Raw genomic sequence first — 21403 nt, 5'->3', positions numbered from 1 at the left:
ATCTCATCTGATGAAGTTTTTCAGTTATGTTTTGTTACCAAATTCTTATGAAAACATCCAAAAGCTTTTCCACGTAATGCGCTTCGTAAAGTGCATTAGTTTTGGGTACCCGTGTGGTTGGGACACGGGGTGGCACTTGGCGGCCACAACTAAAGCCTGATTTTGTACCAAGTAATTGCTTATCTCCTTGTGTTATCAGAGCCTGGCAGTCTCTGCCCTTTGGACAGCAGATCAACACGACGCCTGGGAGACAAACATCTGTCCTGTCTCAATATAGGCTGAAAAATCTATCAGGAAAAGCTACTCCCTCTTCACTGCCTGAGTCTTCCAGATGGTGCCAGAATGGGCTTTCGGGAGGATGGAAATCCAATCCTTATACCCTCAGGGTGACACAGGGGAATGCTTCTCAGCAGAGCAGCCGCTTTTATAGCACGTAGATTTATCTCCTCACGTTTTAAGAAGCTTTGGAACCTACCACCATTTTCGCACCTCAGCGGGCCCCGCCTCATTAACCCGCGCGAGGGGCCGGACGGAGGCAGGCCCGGCCGTCTCAGCCCCCGCCCCTCTCTCCTTGCCGCGTCCCATTCATCCCAGCCCCTTCCTCTGCGCTCCTTCCCGGGCGCTGCTCGGCCCGGTCCGCCCCCCCCTCCCGCCTTTTACGCCGCCAGCCCGGCAGCGGGGAGGGCCCTTCCCGCCGCAGCCATGGCTGCCGAGGGGGTCGACGAGCGCTCCCCGCTGCTCTCCGCGCCCAGCTCCGGCAATGTCACCCCCACCGCGCCGCCCTATCTGCCGGACAGCAGCCCCCGAGGTAAGGGCCGGCGGGGAGGGAAGGCGGGCGGGGGAACCGAGCCGCGGAGCCGACTCGCGGCCTTTGTCGGGGAGCAGCGCGGTGCGGAGCCGGCAGGCCGTGATCGGCTCCGTGAGCGATGGGCCGCCTCGGAAATAATGGGGAGAGTGGTTGGCAGAGGCAGAACAGGTCGGAGCCGGTCTGCAGCGTGACTCGTACGCAGGTTGGAACCTGCGAGGTAATTGCGGGGCTTAAATCAGCGCTGCCATTAATTAGGAGAGGGATTAAGCAGGAGATACTTAGAGCCGAATAGCTAAATTCGGTGCGGCGAATTGCGCGGATCCGCAGCATCCATCGGGAGGGAGAACCGAAGCGCTCGGATCTCTGCTCCATGGATCTCTGCTCCATCCCTGGAGGGAGTGGGAGGGGATGGGAAGGGAGAGAAGGGGAGGGGGCTGCCGCTGCGCTGCCCTTGCCGGAGCATCTCAAGGCCGTGGCTGCCTTGTCTGCGTTCCTAAAGCGAGGCCCATACCGCAGCCACCGAGCTGTAAAATGGTACATGGGGTTAACTTTCTTCTGCCGACTTACGGAAATTACCTTGTTGATCGATATCGAGTCACCGGGTGAACGTTTTTACTTGCAGTGCTTAGAAAGGTGCATTAGTAGCTGTTTTCTTCTTTCTAATCCGGTTACGTCGTTCACAGCAGAAATCGAGGGAGGGGAAAAAAAGGGAAAAAAAAAAGCTGAGACTTAAGGCTAAATGAGATTAGCACAGCTTTCCTAGCAGCAGCCTTTCAAATGGGAGGTTGGTTCTCAGTGGCTCTGCTGCGTTGCCCATCTCTTGGGGGTTCCCATAGGACTGTGTAGATGTAGCGTGCATGTACAAGAAGGCTAGAAGTGAACGTCTGAGTACTCTGAATAGTACTTCAACCTGTGGGTAGCAGGGTCTATTTGCCGTGATATGAAAGGGTCTTTTTGCTGCTGTTGTGCCCATTTGCACTGACTGGCAGACCAAAAAACAGATGGGCTGCATTCTTGCAATTGAATTGTATAGGATGGCCATCAGCCCTGAAGCTTTGCTGTGTGAGCATTCCAGAAATCCACCTTACTTTAAATTTGACTCTGTTTTTATTATGTACAGTCCTTATTCTGATTCTGTTACTTTGAAATACGTTCCACTCTATTGGAAACACACATAAAAACAGCCAAAACCCAACAAGTCTTTCTATACTTCCAAGGTAAGGAAAGTGCATCAGGTCAGGGTCTCCTGTTTGGTCCCTGCTTAGAATGGGCACCAGCTGGGCCCCAGGAGCTGTGTGCTGCTGTAGCTCCTGCTGACCAGTTTGGCAGCAGTGGGAGGGTGTGGCACCAGAGATAAGCTGCTTGTTTTTAGAAGTGGGGTGGAATCAAATACGTTTGATATGTAGAGGAACCTCTATGAAGAAGTGTGGAGTATCTTGTTTATTGGCTCCCTGAGCAACTGAACCTAGTAGCACCTCACGTACATATATACTGCTTTAGAAAAGTTAACTAAAAAATGTCTGCAAAACAAAGTTTTGCAAAGGTGCCACCTAGATCAGCTTCCTTGCTCCATACCTGTGTGTGTCAGCTGTCCTTAGAGAAAGCTGCTCCCACGTGTGGCAGCTAAAAGGCCTTTGAAGCTATCGGGCAGCCTTTATCTCTTTCTCTAGCACAAACAGAAGGAAGAGGCATTCTCGGGGTAATAGAATTTACTTGTAAACCCTCCTTCTGCTGTGCTTCCTTGCTTGGCATTACCTGAAGGTGGGGTTGGAGAGGTAGAAGAAGGAAGGAGAAGCCTACCTGTGTTATACTTACAGATTCATCCCCATACTTATAATTGCTGTGCCCCATATGTAATTCTGAGCTTTAGCATGAGGCTGTGGTTTGGAACTATCCTCCTCTTCCCTTGTTGGGCTGCAGCTGAGCCCCAGCTGACCCTTTTCAGCATAAGCTGGTGGGCAGCTGAGTGCTACTGGGTCCTGGCATTCCTTGCTCCCTGTGAGGGAAGCAAGTGAGAGTCTTTGGGATGTGGGCTAAGGACACAGTTAAGAAACTTCACATGCACAAAGGCTGGAACCATCATCTCTGCTCCTTATTGTACAGGGGTTATTCTGCTTTCTCCATGCTTGCCCACCAGTCCATTACATCGTTCACTTTCTCCCTTTCCCTTCCCAGATCAGGATAAAAGGATCTGTGTTTAGAAAATGGCCCCCCATACCCAACAAACTCATTTCTCTCTGTCCAAGGCAAGCTGCAGGCATCTCCCTGTGGTTTCTGAACTTTAGAATATTGAGGAAGGAAGTGAACAGGCACAAGAATTTTCTAAGGTTGTGTTTTCTTTGCTGCTGCACCTCCTGTGAGTGTTGCTGGGGATATACACTGTAGGTTAGTCATGTGCTGCATGGCAGGGCACTGCTTGTTGACCTCATTACCGTTGGGTTATTATTATTAGCAAAGCTGATAAACTATTAACTGAAATGTCAGTAGCAGATCACTGACATGCAGTATAAATATATCCTGAAGCCTCTGGTGTGTGTGTGTGTGTGTGTGAAATTTGTCTACCAACTATTGGTGCCCACCATGTGGACCTTTATGAGCTGCTCTTTAAGATATTAGCTTGAAATTCAAGCTGTTAAGAAACAACAACCAACAACAAAAACCAAAAAGGTCATATCAAGTACATATGTTAATGTGCTTTGGAAGTGGCCAGCATTTTTATTAAGGGATATGGAGCAGCAAACTTGGAGATGGTTCTTTTATTTCCCTTTATAGCTTTCCTCTATTTCTCTTTACACTTAATTCTGGAGGGCCTTGCTAGTTGTTTTTATGGGAGCCGTTCTGAAGTCTCTTCTTTAAACACAAATGTTGCAGTGCCAAGATACTTCTGGCTTTCTGCTCTGTAGCAGATGTAGCAGCACCACTCTGAGAAGCAGCCATTATTGCCTGCTGTTGTAAATCTGCTGAGACAGCAGCACAGGAATGAAGAGGCAGCTTACCTGGAAGCCAGGCAGCTCCAGTGTGATGTTGGAAAATTGGTTGTCTGTGTACTTGCACACCTTACCTGATTAGCTTTCAAAATCTAGAGTTGTTTCTTACAAAGAAGACACAGTCTTAAAGTCTTCCAGGATTGTGGAAGGCTGAAACGCTTGGGGATATGTATTTACTGGTGAACAGAAATAATAATAATGCCCTTGTTTGCCTACCTTTAATACAGCTGCCCTGTACCAAGCTGATAGGAGTTATGTCTCACTGTAAATTGAAAGAGCCAAGCCAAGAAGATCTGCAATCTGGTTGTTGCTTTACAGAAGTAACCTGAGAGCTGGAATTGAACTGCAGTTTGGTTTTAGCATGCTGGGTGTGCATTCTGTTCTGTGGCTCTTTTTTCTTGTAACCAGGGAGTGTATCAGTTACTGGCTGCAGAAGCAGTTAAGCAGCCTGCTTACAGCCAGGAAACCCCCTGCAGCAACCTTAGCTTGGACTCTCGCAGCCAAGATCTTGCTCTTTAAGTTGTCCACGTTTCAAAACTGTTTTCTGCTAGTGTGGTGATCTGCTGGGCTTGAGATTGTTTGTGGTTGGCAAAGTGTGGGATTTTTTGTGTGTGCTGTGGGTGGGTGAGTGTTTGTTTTGCTCCCATTTGTTTTCCTGTGTTTTGCTGCTGATGTTTGTCATTTGTATTTCTTCCGCTGTGTGTGGTAGTCTTGTACTGAAAGCACAGTATGATGATACTTCAAACTACACCTATCCCTGACCATTTTCAGCTGGGTGCTACCAGTCCACAGAAACAGGGAAGAAAAATCAGCATAGAACTGGAAGTTCTACTGTTTTTTTTTTCTTAAGGATGTTGATTTCTGCAACCACAGCATCAAAGCTGTAGGTGTGAGGTTCTCTTTCTGTAGTTATGAAGCATTGCTGCACGTAAGTGAATTTTGCCTCTCATCTGAAATAATTTAAGTCTGTTCTGAGGCTCTCAAGATATCCACTGGTCTTCTGCTGCCTGCGAGTTAAGTCAGGTATCGATCTGGATTGTTTGGGTACCAAGTAGCCGAATGAGAGAGCCAAGCAGTGGTGAAGCTTAGAAGTTTTGTGATGGTATCCTGGGCTCCATCAGGAGAGGGGTGGTCAGCAGGGATAGGGAGGTGATCGTCCCTCTCTACTTGGCTCTTGTGAGGCCCCATCTGGAGTACTGTGTCCAGGTGTGGAGCCCTCAGTACAAAAAAGACATGGAGATTTTGGAAAGGGTCCAGAGGAGGGCCACGAAAATGATCAGGGGGCTGGAGCACCTCCCCTATGAGGACAGGCTGAGGGAGTTGGGTTTGTTCAGCCTGGAGAAGAGAAGGTTGCGGGGTGACCTCATTGCAGCCTTTCAATACCTGAAGGGAACTTACTCCCAGGAGGGGAGTAGACTCTTTGAAAGGGCTGACAATAGCAGGACTAGGGGAAATGGATCCAAGTGGAAGGAGGGAAGATTTAGGTTGGATGTTAGGGGTAAGTTCTTTACTAGGAGAGTGGTTAGGCCCTGGAACAGGCTGCCCAGGGAGGTTGTGGATGCCCCGTCCTTGGAGGTGTTCAAGGCCAGGTTGGACGGGGCCCTGGGCAACCTGATCTAGTAAAGGTGTATGTTTGGTGGCCCTGCCAGGCAGGGCCTTGAGGTCCCTTCCAACCCAGGTCTTTCTGTGATATTTTGGATCTTACAGCCTCTTACATCCCTCCAGTTTACAACATTCACATTAAAATTGAGTGAAGGAACGATCTGCGTATCCTCATAGGCCTAAATGTACTGCTTGGGCTTGTTGCTTTTGGTAGTAGCTAGAGATTTTTCCCCACCTCAGCAGATAATAATGCTTTGTAAACTGGAAGAAAGCTGATATCTTGTTGCTTCTCTGAGGGCTTTGTTGACCATTTGGGCGTAATCATGATATAATTTCTTGATGTTCAAGGCTACCAGAGTATTTTAAAATAGCAGAAAAAGTTAACTACTTAAATGTGCCCATTCCTTATCTGCTTACCTGAAGAACATGATGAAATAAAACCCACTGGTAATACATGCCAAATAATTGCAGTAATAAGCTTGTGAGAGTTTATGTGGAATTGTTTTCATTCCATGAATTCTTAAACTGAGAAGGATCTGAAATGTTTCCTCCTTTCTTTGTTGTGTGTTTGAGGCTGGCAGTGCTGAAATTAGCCCTGCCACAGGAGGACAGGGCAGTTATGTTCGCTGGTACTGGTCTGTAAATGAAAACCTTGTGTGTCCTTGTGTTGGCTTTTGGTCAGCAGAAATTTCTGGGACTCTTCAAAGAAGATGCTCTGAAGGTTTAATTCATTTCAAGGCCAGGTTGGATGGGGCCCTGGCATCTTGTTCTTGTGGTTGGCAACCCTGGAATGAGCTCTTCTGTCTACCCAGGCTGTGTCTGTTCTTCTGATTATCATCAGAAGCCACCCTTGGATTCTGCTAATCCATGTTTCTCCCTTGCCCCCTTCTTTACTCCTAAAAGGCTGATTTGAAAATGAAATGGAGTTGCATGGATGAGCCTTTCATCTGACCTGCCTTTCTGGGATGAATTATGGTGTTTTTATGTTGCTGATATGCTCTATGTAGAACTATGATTGATGTACATAATGTTGCACAGAAGATTGTTGGGGGGGGGGGGGGGGGGGGGGGGGGGGGGGGGGGAGGGGAGCGCAAAGTAAACTTAGATTTATCTAATGTGGATATCAGTAGTTAACATCAACATTTTTTTCCCCTTTACTTTTCTTTCTTTGAGGCTGTGGCTGTTGGTGGCTATGGTTGCTGACTGTTTTAGGATGCCGTGTTTGGTTTTCCATCTGAGATTTCATGATCTCTTGCAGCAGAGCTCCCACCTCCATATACTGCCATTGCGAGTCCAGATGCCAGTGGTGTTCCTGTCATAAACTGCCGTGTGTGCCAGTCACTAATCAATTTGGATGGCAAGCTACACCAGCATGTTGTTAAATGCACAGTTTGCAATGAAGCTACGGTAAAAATGGGTTTTTTAGCATTTTCTTTCCGTGGGGGGAAGTGGTGGGAGGTTGAACATAGAATTTATGTCCTCACCTACAGAGTGAGCTGCTGATGGACATCACCATTGAGGGCCTGTTGCTGCTGGTGCACCTGGTTTGCTTCTGGCACAATCAATCTGTTCTTATGCAGCCAATGCAAATCTTTCTGTTCTGTCTAGTTAGCTCTGTTGGGTTATCTGATAGATAGTAATGCAGGCCACAGTGCTGTTCAGCTTCTGAGGCTTGTGACTGTATTAAAGGGCTCCAGAAACTTGCCTGTCAGGTTCAAGGAAGGTGATTTCAATACATTTTAAAGCAAGCTGATGGTTCTGCATATTCTGTTTCTGACTGAGAGCCAGACTTTGATTCTTTTGCTTCTGAATAAAGCCATCATACCAGGCAAGGAGACTTAACTAGTGGGATATAGTCAATATATTAAGCACAAATTCTCAAAACTAAGCTGAAGATTTGAGTTCTTTATTACTAAAATATAAAAGCATTTTTTTCCCCATTAGTTTGCAGAATTTCTTGTTACTGAAAATGTTCTTGTGAAGAATTTTCACTTCCTCTTTTTTTTTTTGAGGGGGGAGGAAACTTTTTTTTCCGACTTGCAAGTTTCTTTCCGTAAGAGGAACTCTGTATTTCTTTGTTAAGAACTTGTCAGTCATACAGCACTGTTTTGTCATGCTTCTATGAGGAAGAAAGTTGGTTGTGATGACTTCTGATGTGTGTTCTGTGCTTTCTTTTCCTTTGTTTAGCCAATCAAAAACCCTCCTTCAGGGAAGAAGTATGTTAGATGTCAGTGTAATTGTCTGCTTATCTGTAAGGATACATCTCGGAAAATAGGCTGCCCAAGACCAAACTGGTAAGAGTAACGTCCATGACCTACTGGAAACTTAAATGTGTGAGTTGCTCACTTTGCCTGATTGAGGGTGGGAAGTTCTAAAGGAAGCAGAGGTAGCAGTAGATTGGCCTCAGTCTGGTACCGCCTTCTTTTGTTTGCTGAGTTTTCAATTTCTTACCTTTCAACTTTAAGTTACACATTGTTTAGAGTGGAAACAAATATGACTGCCACAATGAACGTTCTTCTGTGCACACATAGTGTTTCAATTCAAGTATTGCAGCCCTAATAAAGCAGAAACTAAGATGAAAGTTGGGTCTGCAGATGTTAGAGTGCAGACTCCACCACACTGAGTGCCCTAGTTACCAGTCTGTTGGCTCTTCTGGTTTTAAATCATAGTTTTTGACCTTGATTTTTTGTTAGTTTGCTTGTTTCCTCCCAGCTGATATGGCACTGGGGAAGATTTCAGTGAAGTCATGCAGCTTTTTGTAGAGTTCATGGAATACTTCAACTGTAATACATCATGTGTTTAGTAACCAGGCTTAATCAGAAGGTCTGCAGTCTTGCTAAACTACCTCCTGAAAGCATATCTCAGCAGTTTTGCTTAGACAGACTGGGTACTTGTCTTATTAGAAGATGAGCTAAACTGGAGTAATTTGAAGCAAGGAGTTGAGTACGCCCTAAATGGAAGGCTTCCAGTTTGCAGGGAGGCCATCCAGCCTGCAATATTGGTTGCATAAGTGAAGGCATGAGTTACAAGTTAAATAATGCTTTCATCTTTCCTTTCTGTTTTAATGTTAGGAAGTCTGATTCTTGTTCAGCCTTTTGTTAGTTAATTTGGATACTGTCATTTTGGATGGACACATTGTATAATAAATTGGAAATACACTGAGCGTAAAAGCATATGCTGACTTCTTGCTTAAGGTAAATTGATGGTGTTTAGTCAGGCTAGGGTGTTTTCATCTGATTCTCTCTCAATTTGAATAGTATTTTTACTACAGAATGCTGCATATGTTGACTTGCTTTTTGGTAATGGGAAGAAGCAGAATCTGACTTGGAAAGAAGAATTAGATTATGAAAGAGTAAACACTCTTTCAACATGCTTCACGTAGACATGTACATTCCAATTCACAGGCTTGCTCAGCCCAGTTATTAAGATTCCTTTTTCCTGAGGAGTGTTGCTACCATATGATAGCAAGTCTTTGATGTCTACAGGGTTCTGCCTTGCATGCCAGATGTTTTCAAAATTGAGAGGGGCAGCACTTCCAAAGTCAAAAATTGTGTGAATCACCTGTTTTAAAACCCCCAAAAAACCCCTGCAAAGGTCATAGTTTGAAGGGGCAGTGCTTTGGTAGTGACTGATTGAACTCATTGCTTCAGTGCATCACCCTTTTCTTTTGCGAGCTTAATTACATATACATCTAATGTTCTTAATACAGTAGACGCATCATTACGCTTGGTCCAGTAATGCTGATCCCAGAAGAGCAGCCAGCTCAGCCTGCCTTGCCAGTTCAACCAGATGGAACTAGAGTGGTGTGTGGGCACTGTGGAAATACTTTCCTTGTAAGTAAAGCACCAGATTCTCCTTCTCACCAACATGTGCTATTGGTCAGGCTATTGCAACCATTTCTAAGGGCTTCTGCTTTGCTCTGTGTCATCTTGAAGGAAGTAAAGCTGCTTCTGTGTTCATATTGCTATGGATGTATTTGGTTATTTCTACAGGTGTTTTAATAAAATGTTTATTGGTCTTTCTCTGCATGCATGAATGAAGCCCAAAGTCACTGTTACTGTTCCGGTGTGAGAGCAGACAGAGCTGGAAAAGGAAGTTAAACATCTGTTCTGTTTAGACTTGCAATGATGGGTGCATTCTGCAATGGCTAAGGTGAATAGTTTCTGTTGTTGCTGCATGGGACCCTGAATGCTGTAGCACTTTACCATCAGGTTATCTGTCAATTATTAATATCTGGAGATTGGTTTATATCCAATGTTGAAAATTTCTCCCACTCGATGAAAAGATACTAAATAAAGATGCCTTGGCAGCAAAAGGTTTCTTCTATATGAATAAGGGTTTAGTGTACTTGAATTTTGATTTGAGAACAGTTTCTGCTGTAAGTTATGTAGCAGTGCTAAAATGTTTATTGGATTTCTTAATTATGGCAGCCAGCTAAGATCAGTGATAAAGCCAAATGACCTGTAGCATCACCGGAGTATTATGCTCCTGAAACAAAGGACTCTAAGGTATGTAAGGGCCAGAGAATCCTCAACTGCATTTCATGGAAGCAAAAAGGAAGCTCAGGAGATGGTGGTTTGTGTGGGTTGTTATCTGCAGTAAGAGAAACATTTGCTTGTGATGGGATCTCCAGTGGAATAAATTTGTTCCCTGATTTATGTCAATTAAGTGTGTAATAATGTCTTAACTACAGTGGTAGATAAAGAATGCAAGAAGTAAGATATCTCTTCCAACCTCTGCTTTTAAAAGGAGAATTAAGGATTTGATTGTAAATTAGCAAGTGATGGAACAGATGAGAAACCATTAGGTTCCTGATAAATTCCTTTTGTTGATTCTGCCCATGTATGAAAAAATGTTTTAAATACTATTATAAACCCTGATGAATAACAGCAGTCTGTAACTAGAGATAGCGGTTTTGTTTTTTAATGTAAGTCTGAATGTGAGCTTAATTACTAAGAACATCTTATGCAGTATAAAATAATGTTGCTAACAGAGAATGACCAGATCTGTGGAAGGAAAAGGCCATTTCAAGTATGTATTTTAAACTAGGAGTATTTCACTGAAGGATGCCTTTTCTTCTAGTCACTTTTTTAGCATAGTAGTATGCTAACAAACTTAGATACCTGCACGGATGTTGCAGTCTGATGCAGGGCCGTGATTTCGTTTTTGTAGTGCAGTTAAGTAGTTTAGAACTACTGTTTAAAAACCTACAGGTGAAAGTAATGCTGTCAAAGAGTTAACGCTACTAAGTTTTGTTTTCTTAACATAAAAGAAATCTCTATTATGTTATTCAATCATTTATTTATTTAATTATTGTTAGGGAGAGTCAACGTTATGAAATAAGAATTGTTACTAAATTGCTGGCCTAACTTTGAGTGTTGTCATCAGCCTTCAGCTAGTCCTCTTTTTTCTATAGGTGCAAGCCAAGTTAATTCTGACAGTGTTTCTGCACTTTGGTACCTCCTCATTGTGAAGCAAATATGTAAATGTAGTAACACCTCAGTAAGGTATCTTATTTGCTTCATTGGGCACTTAGATGGCTCCCCACCAAACAAAAGGCAAAGCAAGAACACCTAGGGTGGAAAAAGTCAAATGGTCAGTTGCATGTTCTTTGTTATCCTCTAAGAGTTTCAACTTCTTTTGAAAGTTTATTTTTGCCATATGAAAGCATAATTTTGGGGTGTGGTTCCACCCACGTGTGTCAAGTGATCCTTTTAACTTCTTAGAAGCACGCTTGACACTATGCAGCACCCTTGAGTTTCTCAGCTGGGAAAGTAACTCATTGGCTGTTACTGTAGTTGAACTGCAGTACTTGTATTTTGTTCAACAGATTTTCTTTTTCCCCATGGATAAGGTACTAGGAGCCGTTTCTGTATTAGGTTTTCTACTGTTTCTGGTGGATCTGAAATTTGGGCAAATATGGAAAAAGTGGTAAAATTGAGAGGGCAGAACAAGAGTTTAATCAGCCTGCTAGAGAAGTCTAATCTTGTTTTGGGCCTTGTTTGAGAGCTTCTGGACTTGGGCTGTTGGCTGAGTTAAAAGTCATGCTGGCAGTAAGCCATTCCTGCACCACTCTGCCAGAGGCTGTGCTGCTGTTGGTTTGTGTCTGTTGGATCAGGCTGAGTTCTCACTGCAGCCTTCCAGTAACTAAAGGGAGCCTACAAACAGGAGGGGAGTCAACTCTTAACAAGGGTAGATAATGGTAGGACTGGGGGAAATGGTTTTAAGTAGAGGGGGGGAAGATTTAGATTGGATATTGGGGTGAATTTCTTTACCAGGCGAATGGTGAAGTGCTGGAACAGGCTGCACGGGGAGGTTGCGAAGTCTTTCTACTCCAGAGATATTCAGAACTCACCAGGATGCTTTCCTCTGTCTCTTACTGAAGGGATCCTGCTTAACATGTTGAGGTTGGACTCGGTGATCTCCAGAGGTTCCTTCCAACCCTTATGATTCTGTGACATGGTGGTGGGCAGGAGGGGGTCGTGGGATCCCCCTACCCTCTGGCCTGCTTTCAGAGGTCATCAAGGTTGAAGAGCCTGTAATATCTATGAAAGGCTAATTCCCATGTAAACAACTTGAAATTTTATTAAGAACGTGAAACAGCATCAGGTACTTTCAATGAAAACAGATTATCAGTGTTTTTGTTATTTCCATCCAAACTCAACACTCAGAGGCATTTGAGTTTGTATCAAGTAGTGACTATGGTTAATAATTAATCAAGAATCTTTAATAAATCCATAGAAAGGTCATTAATGAGTAACTTTAGAAATGGAGTTGCCTACTGTGGGATAAAAGCAGAGATGTTGAATTACAGAAATGTAAAATCTAAGTCCTGGATTTAGACTTGCTTCTGTTTCTGGAGCTGTGGTGTAAGAAGCTGAAAGAACGTCTCCAAAGAGGCCTGTCTCCATCTCTGGCACTGACAGATGAACCTTATCCTACAATTACTGAGTACAACCAATGGAGATAAAGTAGTTTTGGGCATGCTTTCATGCAAATAGTGAACTCACTCCTCTGGTAGGAATGTGGAAATAGCATTAAGGCTCAAAACAAGTCTTCTTCAGGTCAAGGAAGTATGACAGTAGCTTTTAAATTAGACTTCAGGGGACCAACCAAACTGGTACATCAGTTGGGCTGAGTCCTTGTAAACAAATACACTAAAGCAACTGTGTAACTTGGATGCTTCAAAACTGAAGAGCAAATAAAGAAAGTTTAGTGTTTGGGTTTTTTTTGTTTGTTTGTTTGTTTTTGGTGGATGATTATATCTCCATTATAAGTAAATAAAACTGAAGGTTGGAAGTAGGATAAATACATCGTAAATATTACAGATTGGACCCTTGCTTACAACAAAGCCTCCTAGTACTAGCTAACCATTATATGCCACTTCTATTTGCTTGCACAGAAGTTTATAAATTAATTTTTACCATTTAAATGGTGTTATGATATAGCTAGGTCCTGTATTCCATGCAAGTTGAGGCTTTGATATTGATTTGTTTGTGTGTAGCAGTTAGGATTTGTTCAGTAGGCTGACTTCTGATTTCTCACAGAGATAAGGAGGTTCAAAATGGAGGCATTAAGATCTTGTACTGTAGCTTCTACCCATGCTAGTTATTTGCTGTGTGACTCATAGACTGGGAAGAATGTGTTTAACAAGGAAGCTACTTCCAGGTGAGAAAGGCAGCAGAGAAGAGCTGCAATTATGGTATAACTTCTTCAGAATGAACAGCTATGGTCTAACCCTCATTTTTCAAGGCAAATGTCTTTGAAGTGTTTGTTTTGTGCTACCACAGAATGCTGTGTTTAAAAAAACAAACATAAAAAATAAACCCAAGACCAACAAAACAACAACAAACTTGCTGTTTATAACGGAGTACAAGAGTGGATCCTTCCAAGGTGTTGTGTCAGGTGTTACTTCTAATATGTTTCCCATATAGATTTTAGTCTTTGTGGAGGTTTGTGACTGTACTTTATATATAATCTCCTGAAGATGTTACGTAACATTCTCTAATTTATGTCTGTAAAACTTGTATTTCAGAAAATGGCTTTATTCTTTCATTAATGTTTCTTTGAATGCTCAACTCATTCTTCACAAGTGATGTTTGGGGTTGGGGAAAGATGGGAAAATGCATCTGTTTATAATTATGCCAAAAAAAAAACCACAACACATTTGCTTTCATTAGGATAAGTTTGTAGTCTTGGAAGTAAGAGGGAGGGGGGGAAAACAACAAATATTATCATGTTGCCTGTACTGCATCTGTGGATGAAACCCTATTACGTCAAGCAAATCTTGCAATACTCGGACAAGTCATGGGAAATTTTCACATGGCAGTCCTGATCCTGTGTTGCCACTGACAAAAGGGCATCATCCCATTTATGGAAGAAAGCAAGAAACAAGTCAAAGAAAGCCTGAGAAGCAAAATGTTTTCACATTGACATTTAGCATGAAGTACAACAAACATTTTCTCAGGCCAGTTTTTCAACCATATTTATTCTGTTCTCTTTACAGTGGATGGAACTGAGGTTTAACACACTAGCAAAATGCCCACACTGCAAAAAAATGTAAGTTCTCTGAAAGCAAGACTGTATAACTTAACTTTTAAGTTGAAGTTCCCTGTTTCTGCTGCAAACATTATCTGGAGTAAAATCTGTTTGCTGTGCTGGCTATTTTTGCCATTTCCCTTTGAATAACAAGGCTGAGGAGCATGTTATGTGTATGTGAATTTTCTTCTGTGTGTACAATACAGCAACTTTAGCAAATCCAACCTTCACATACTAAAATGCTCAGGCGAAGCTGTCAAGAGTCAAAAATTATGCTGCTAGCGACAGAAAGAAATGGGTTGCTAAAATTAACAGGACTATTAACAAGGACTGTTTCTTATGCCATTGAAATTGTACTGCTTTGTGCGGTTAACGAGGTGACGTTTAAATGTAGAACTTGAATTGTCTCATTGTGAGTAGAAGAAAGGAAGTAAGCTTGTCTTAATTTGAAAGAGGTTTTGCTGATTTTATAAACTCCACTAATTTGTGTTAAGCGTCTTTGGTGCATTAGCTTCTTTAATAGTGATAACTTCTCTTCTCATTGGCTGTTACTTCAGTAAGGAGGAGATGTTCCTTGTCAGAGGAAAAATAAGGATGTGAGAGCCATGAGAAGTTTGACGTGATTTTGTTTTTTGGTTGAGATTTGTTTGTCTATTTTTAGCTGAGAATTGGTTTATTTCTGTTGGAATAACTTAAAAGTAACAGGACCAACGTACTTCAGATTTGGATGGAATGTCAATCACAGGGTGTGAAATCTGACTTAAAAACACTGCTTCAGAAACTTAACATGTAAATAAATGGGTAGAACAAACTTGTCTTCCTTTGGGTAGGCAAGTGCTACAAAAGGAGCATATGCTTTTACTGCTGGGAACAGAGAATCACAGCTGTACTGCGTGTTACGGGAAAACCTAACAGGTCCTTTGGGAACCAGAAGGCTTAGAATAAATGTACTTTAACCATTGGCTAAATTGCCAGAAACCTTTTGCCTGAGTATTTGATAGAGAAGCCAGTCTAGCGGTGTGTGTCCTGTCCTCAGGACTGTAAATAGTTGTGTATGGAATAGCGGATATGTTCTGGTTTACTTAGGTCAGATAACATCAGGATCTTAATGAGTTGTTGCTTTGCGTGGCTTGTTTGTTTGTTTGCTTTTACTGCCTGCAGTTGCATTTAGCTTTTTCCTTCTGGTTGTTGATAGGAGTGTTGGTGCTTTGTGGCGTTTGTTTTTAAACTACTTGCAGTTAATATTTGGTATTTTTTACCACTTAACCCTCAATAGTTGACCTCAGGTCATCCTTCTTTCTTGACTGTCCTTAAGTACAGAAAGATTTGCTATTTCCCCCTTGGGATTCAACAATGAAAACTTCCCAAAAGCATCAGCGCAGTAATTATGCCCTATAATTATATCATATTATCTTTTGTTCTGTCTTCTGTAGATTCATATTGCTTGTGTTCTAAAAAACATGCCGTAGACAAAGATCTCTGTGCTTTGGCTTCAAAGTGCAAAGCGTGCTATCTGTATGTAATAGAAATGGAGTGTAATCTGTGAAAGTTACAGCTTAAGTAGCACCTGAGTTGCACAATACAAAACACTCTTAACAAATAGTTGTTCTCTGCCCTTGTTCTGAGGATTCCAATTGTGAAATGTGAGAACTTTGAATGAGCTGCTTGGTGTTTTCCAGCCTTTGCAATGTAGCAGACTGGAGTTTTGCACTTCCATCAGTATAAGCCTTTCTAGTGAATGCATTTAGGGCACAATGTAGGTGAGGCAGAACTTGAAGTTGTGGGAATGAAATAAACAAATACTGATTTTTTGACTTTTCTTTTTAAAAAGCTGCTAAAAGTACATCTGAAATCATAGTAATAATTCCTGTTATTTGGGGCATAGGACAGGCCCTGTGTTCTTTCCTGTGCCACTCCTTTTAACAGCCTCTGTCTCTTGCGGTTTCCTTTTATTAGCACCTGATGCTGAATTAGCTTTGGTGTCTCTTATATCTGCTACCAGTGCCTAAAGGTCTGCAGGTGCCTTTGCTTCCTTAGTAGTAACTCAGAAAAAGGCTGGACTACTTACTGCTTTCCGGATGGCTTTGTAGTGACTTTACCCTCATTAGTCACACAATAGAGACAGCTGCTTCTGCTACTGTACAGTGTTCTTTTGACCCCAGTTCTAATAACCTCTGAATTAAACTGTCAAACCTTGCGGATTATAGGTTGGGGGATATGGTTTCAGCTTTCTTTATTAAAATGGGGGGGTGTATGTGTGGTTTAGGGTGAGTAGAGGGTCCAGATCACTATTTGAGTGGCCCAGTGACCGATATAACTGAGAAATAGAAAAGTAAAACCTGATCTATTGCAATTGCTAAATATACCCAGAGCTGTTATGTGACCACAGAAACTTAATGCTTTTATTTCAGCTTTGCTTTCTGTAGAAAGGAAAAGGCAGATAAAATTAAATGAAGACTTCTAGTTTTTTTTTCTAAACAGCACTTGAGGAGATGATATCTCCCCCAGTCTTTCTAAATGGGTTGGAGGAGACACAGCTTGAGAGAAATACAGATGGAAAATAAAGATGGCACCTTCACTATTAGGATTACAAAAACAAGGGTGCAAATCAGGCAGCTTTCAAAGCAAAGATTTCTTGTCCAAAATGAACTTTGTGAAATATGCAGTGCAATAAAGATGATGCATGTCTCAGGTGCTTTAAACATGACACTTTTACCAGCTTGTTAGCTAGTTAGAGCTCATTTTGAGGTATCTGTCTCCATGTTAGTATTAACATCCTTAGCATATAGCTGGGAAATTTTGCAAGAGGAAGAAACCTAAGGTCAAGCTTAGTGCTCATCGATGTTACTTTTGGAGTGTCAGCATTTGGAGTCTGTCTTCATGCTTTCCCCATTTACACAACGTTTGTTTTGTTTTCCTCAAGTGATTTGGGATGAGACAACTCAGAATGGCTGCAGACTTATTTAAGGAGATCTGGGGGGGATGCTTTTTGGTTTTGTGTGTGTTCACCTTTGTCAGTTAGTTAATGTTGGTCACTATGTTTAGCCCTTGCCTTGCAAGATGAAGCCCAGTTTGTGGATACCAGCTCGAGGACTACATGGAGCCTCTTAGAAATTCCTTGTAAAGAAATAATGCTGGAGTAAAGCTGCTTAAGGGAATCTATTTGAAGGCTTCCTAAGATGAATGTATAAAGAATTTTAGTCACATGCAAAGCATATGAGACCGTGCTACGTGGCTAAACAGCTGGAGCCAGAAATTCGGTCAGTCATATGATGGATGCGCTACTTCAGTTCAGGAGTGCTTTATTCTGTTGTGTGGTTATCTCAAGTATGTGGAACCATCATGAGATGAAAATTACTTTCTCTTCTAGCTTTGAACATGCCATAAGAGTTTCCAAAGGTATGTTGATCTCTTAGTGTGAGAGGAAGTACTTTAATGATGGTAGTGTGCTGCAGGATGCTTCACAACTACCTCTAAGATGTCATGAAATAACATCTTCCACTTGGGAGCTCTTAATTCTCTGTGTTCAACAGAATCAAATAACATTCCTCCTTAATGTAGCTATATGTGATTGGAATTTCTTACCTTGAGATATACTTGCCATATAATTCTGAGCTTCCAGCCAGAATATTCTAACCTGTAGTGAAGAATGTAATGTTTTATTAGCGTTTTATGTTCCTTTTTGCTGAAGCACATTAGTAGTTTGCATAGTGCAGCAGGCAGACAAAGCTGTCTGTCTAGGAGTTTGTAGTCTAGATGATGAGTGACAGAACATCCAAGGGATTTACTTGCTTTGCTTGCCAGCAGTGATTTGTGCAGCTAATTTGGCTTGCATTAGAGGTCTGACAGAAGATTGGAAAGCAAAAGAAAAAACCACAAAACTGATATGTTTCTGTAGTTAGTTATATTAACTTAAATGTCTAGAATTTCAGTCTTTCTTTGCTTTTAAACTTCAAGAAATGGGGTAGTGCTTTGCCAACTGACAATACTGAGTGAACTATTCCACTGCGTAAGTTATACTTGCTGTTACTGTTAAGATGCTTAGGAGCAGCAAAACTGGTTTTCAGTTGCTTAGATGTAGTGAATAAAGACATGTACTGATGTATTAAGAGACTAAAGGGTGTCTTGCAGCCTACAGTGAAGCTTTAAAGCAAGCTTGATTTTTGCAATCCAAAGGCTCCTTAAGATATTTATCTGGGTCTACTGTGGTTATAGGATCAATACACCTAAGCTACTGGTGTGTTACTCTTCTCTTTGTTGCAAGCATTGTGAGATGCTGGGTTATTGCTCTGTGTGTGTGTGCGCGTGCTTATTTCTACCTATAGTGCCCCTTTAAACAGATATGGACTCTTTCACTCTACAGCATTACTGTAGGCTTTCCCTTCAATTTTATAAACTCAGGTGGGTGTGTATGTATAGTATGTATTGCCATTTTTCCCCCTAACTATGACAGACCTGCTGCTTTCTGTGTGATTTCCTTCTTTGAATTCAAAGCACCATTTATTTTCTAACAGCTCTTCTGTTGGAAGTGCATTGCCTCGGAGACGTTGCTGTGCATATATTACAATTGGAATGATTTGCATCTTCATTGGAGTTGGATTAACTGTGAGTGATGTGCTGTTTTGTACTTAGAATGGTGTTTGGGGCTGTGCATGTACAAAGAGCTCCCTTCATTGACCAGCTCTTTTCTCCCTCAGAGTATGAGCAAAATTGCTTACATTTGTGTCTTTTTGTCACCTCCTATTAATATGGACACAGTCATCTGAGTTAGCTAGTAAAATGAAATGTTCCTAAAGGATCTTCTGGCACTGTGAGATTCTCCCTTTCCTGATGTTATATTTGACTTTTATCTTTCAGTGGGGGGGGGGGGGGAAGGCTTTATTTAGAACTACTGGGACATGTTGCTCTTGCTATGGCTCTCAATACTTTCAGGTTTCTAGAAATACATATTGCTGTATAGCCAGGAGTGTAATCCTCGCTGTGGTGGAGGGGAATGGGATTCAAAAGAGTTGGTACTTGTACAAATGATAATGGAACGCACACCTTTCTATGCAGTAAAACCAAGTAATAAGCTGTTTACTAACTGAGACTTCTCACATTGCTGTTGTGTTACTCAGAAAACTATCTGGTGGGGTTTCTATTGCCAACATTTTAACTCGCAATCACAAACGTGATAGAGTTTGTGTGATTCTCACAGTGTCCTTAACTTGTGTTGCAACACAAACCATTTCTGTGGGGACAACCAGAAATAAGAGATTATATGTTCTTAAATTTTTACTGAGTTTGAAAACGATGATCTTGTTTAATTATGAAGCATGTCTGAGAAGCTTGAGCAGGCTACATCCTTGGAGGTTTTTGGAACCCAACTAAATTCAAACACTGAGGGACTTGCTCTCATCTTTGGTCAAAAAGTTGGACTGAAAACCTCCTGATGTACTTCCTAAGGTTATGACTGTGCTCCAATCTTAAGGTTGTGTACAACTGAGCTTATAAAATATTTGGATGATCCTTATCAGAGTGAAAAATGTGCTGAAATACTCAATGAAGCTGCTTATTCTGCCTTGAAGAGCAGATATTGCTTTGTTTGACACTTCTCTTTTTTTTTTTTCAGGTTGGAACACAAGATTTTGCCAGGCGATTTCATGCAACCTATGTTTCTTGGGCTATTGCTTATCTCTTAGGTTTAATCTGCCTCATTCGAGCCTGCTACTGGGGAGCTATAAAAGTCAGTTATCCAGAGCACAGTTTTGCATAGAGAAATTGTTAGATTATAGCAGATGCTCATCTATTAATTCTGGATATTACATCTTGGACACTTTTAAAACCTTTCCTGTAAGGATTCCATTCTGTTCAAAGTAGTTCTAAGACTGGAGGTCTCTAAGAACAAACGTTCATTGCACTACATAATATGCAAATAGTTTGTTTTGCTGCTAGATTCCCTAGCTCTGAATACTAAAGCTGTGTTTACATGTTCATAACTCTGTCTTTATAGGTGTTGGATTTGATTTCAACAGACAGTATTAAGTTTTACATTTCCTTCGTTATGTTAAAACCCGTTTGCCATTTTTCTAGATTATCAGTAAGAATTCAAAAGCAAGAGTGTTTATAAGTGTTTCTACAGTAGCTTCACATTTGTACTTAACATTTTAACTACAGTTACGTTCAAAGTGGCTTGCTTTAAAACCTAAGCAATAAGCATTTTGCTTGAACTGCTTACCGTATCTTTTGCCTAAGATCATAGTGACCTTACTGGGGAAACGAAAGTTACAAGTGTACTTCAAAAGACTGACACTGTTGATAGAGACATTTGTAAACACTGTATGCTTTGAGATTTTCAGGTAAAGAGATGCTATTTTGATAGTTTGAATAAATTTCCACTTAGTCAGGATTGGATTTCAGTTAGGGTAAATGCTTTCTTCTCATGGATCCTGGGATTCGGGTCTTCTTTTGTTTTGTTTTTACCTGGCAGATTCTAAAAGCCATGCTCGGATTATGGAACTTAACTCTGGTTATTTGTGCAAGTTCCTTTACAGGGTCTAAGGGAAGCATTTCATACGGCCTGTTTAGAAATACTTCACTGTCATGTAGGTGACTGTAAGGTGGTGATGGGTTGCCTCCTACTTTCTTTGGATCGTGTCAGATTTTTCCTGCTTGGGAAAGTTGAGCACTGGTCGTTGCAAAGGGAGACACTGTAAATTCACATGTACATTCATATTAACTGCTGTAGTAAGAAAATGGGTAAACTTGGATCATTCCATCGGAGTACATCTAGTCAATTGAGCACTGACGTGATAAGAGAATACAGAAACAGAAAGCTTTTCCTAGTGATGTATTCACAAAGGATTGAGGGACCAGTTCTTGCACTGCCCATCTTTATAGTTTTAAACAAATTTTTTGCTAAATTCAGAAGGAATGTCCTGAGCGATTTAGACTGTAGTGATTTAGGTAATGGGGTTGGATGGGTAAGTTAATGTGGATGTTTCAGGGATACACGTAATTTAAATTATCTATGTTCCTCCTAGGACAAAATGATATTCAGATAAGGATTTTGGAGCACAATAAATGTAAATGATCAAACTGTAAATGATCTGTCTTTGTATGATGCTAAATGTATAAAGCAGTAGCTCAGGATTACAATGTACCTTTTACAAATAAACTAATAAATAAATAAAGATTATTATTCAAACTTAATATATTTTTTGTCTCTTATATACAAATAAGAATACAGAAATGGAAGAGGAATTTATTAATGTGATAGATGCTGTACAGTTGAGCTGAGCTCTGCCTTTTCATAGAATCATAGAATTACCCAGGTTGGAAAAGACCTTGGAGATAATCAAATCCAACTGCAGCCTAACCAGAACCCTAACTCTAAAAACCCTACACTAAATCATATCCCTCAGCACCACATCCAAACGGCTCTTAAACACAACCAGGGATGGCGATTCAACCACCTCCCTGGGGAGCC

General features: G+C 41.5%; 1 protein-coding gene across 2 annotated transcripts; it reads left to right on the top strand.

The window, feature by feature from the left end:
- The first annotated feature begins 549 nt into the window (after window positions 1-549).
- Window positions 550-21123, top strand: PIP4P2 (phosphatidylinositol-4,5-bisphosphate 4-phosphatase 2). 2 transcript variants are annotated; one of them, XM_015855952.2, is made up of 7 exons: window positions 550-808; window positions 6659-6804; window positions 7585-7691; window positions 9107-9230; window positions 13904-13956; window positions 18450-18540; window positions 19547-21123. In XM_015855952.2, the coding sequence occupies exons 1-7, from the start codon at window positions 703-705 to the stop codon at window positions 19688-19690; spliced, it is 771 nt and encodes a 256-aa protein (XP_015711438.1). In that variant the 5' UTR covers window positions 550-702; the 3' UTR covers window positions 19691-21123. The 2 variants fall into 2 exon arrangements, with proteins under 2 accessions (XP_015711438.1, XP_015711437.1); XM_015855951.2 differs by having other exon boundaries at window positions 553-808; window positions 6656-6804.
- The last annotated feature ends 280 nt before the right edge of the window (window positions 21124-21403 follow it).

Source organism: Coturnix japonica, chromosome 2, assembly GCF_001577835.2.
Source record: "Coturnix japonica isolate 7356 chromosome 2, Coturnix japonica 2.1, whole genome shotgun sequence".
In the NCBI taxonomy this organism is placed as follows: domain Eukaryota; kingdom Metazoa; phylum Chordata; class Aves; order Galliformes; family Phasianidae; genus Coturnix; species Coturnix japonica.
Note: the sequence above shows the minus strand (reverse complement) of the source record. Positions and strands in the feature narration are given on the sequence as shown.

What these genes read in the sequence shown, in the direction of transcription:
- PIP4P2 (XM_015855951.2), top strand. Translation starts at nt 703, where the DNA reads ATGGCTGCCGAGGGGGTCGACGAGCGCTCCCCGCTGCTCTCCGCGCCC. An exon ending in CAGTTTGCAATGAAGCTACG is followed by an intron (nt 6,805 to 7,584) that starts GTAAAAATGGGT and finishes TCCTTTGTTTAG; the next exon opens with CCAATCAAAAACCCTCCTTC. An exon ending in TGCCCACACTGCAAAAAAAT is followed by an intron (nt 13,957 to 18,449) that starts GTAAGTTCTCTG and finishes ATTTTCTAACAG; the next exon opens with CTCTTCTGTTGGAAGTGCAT.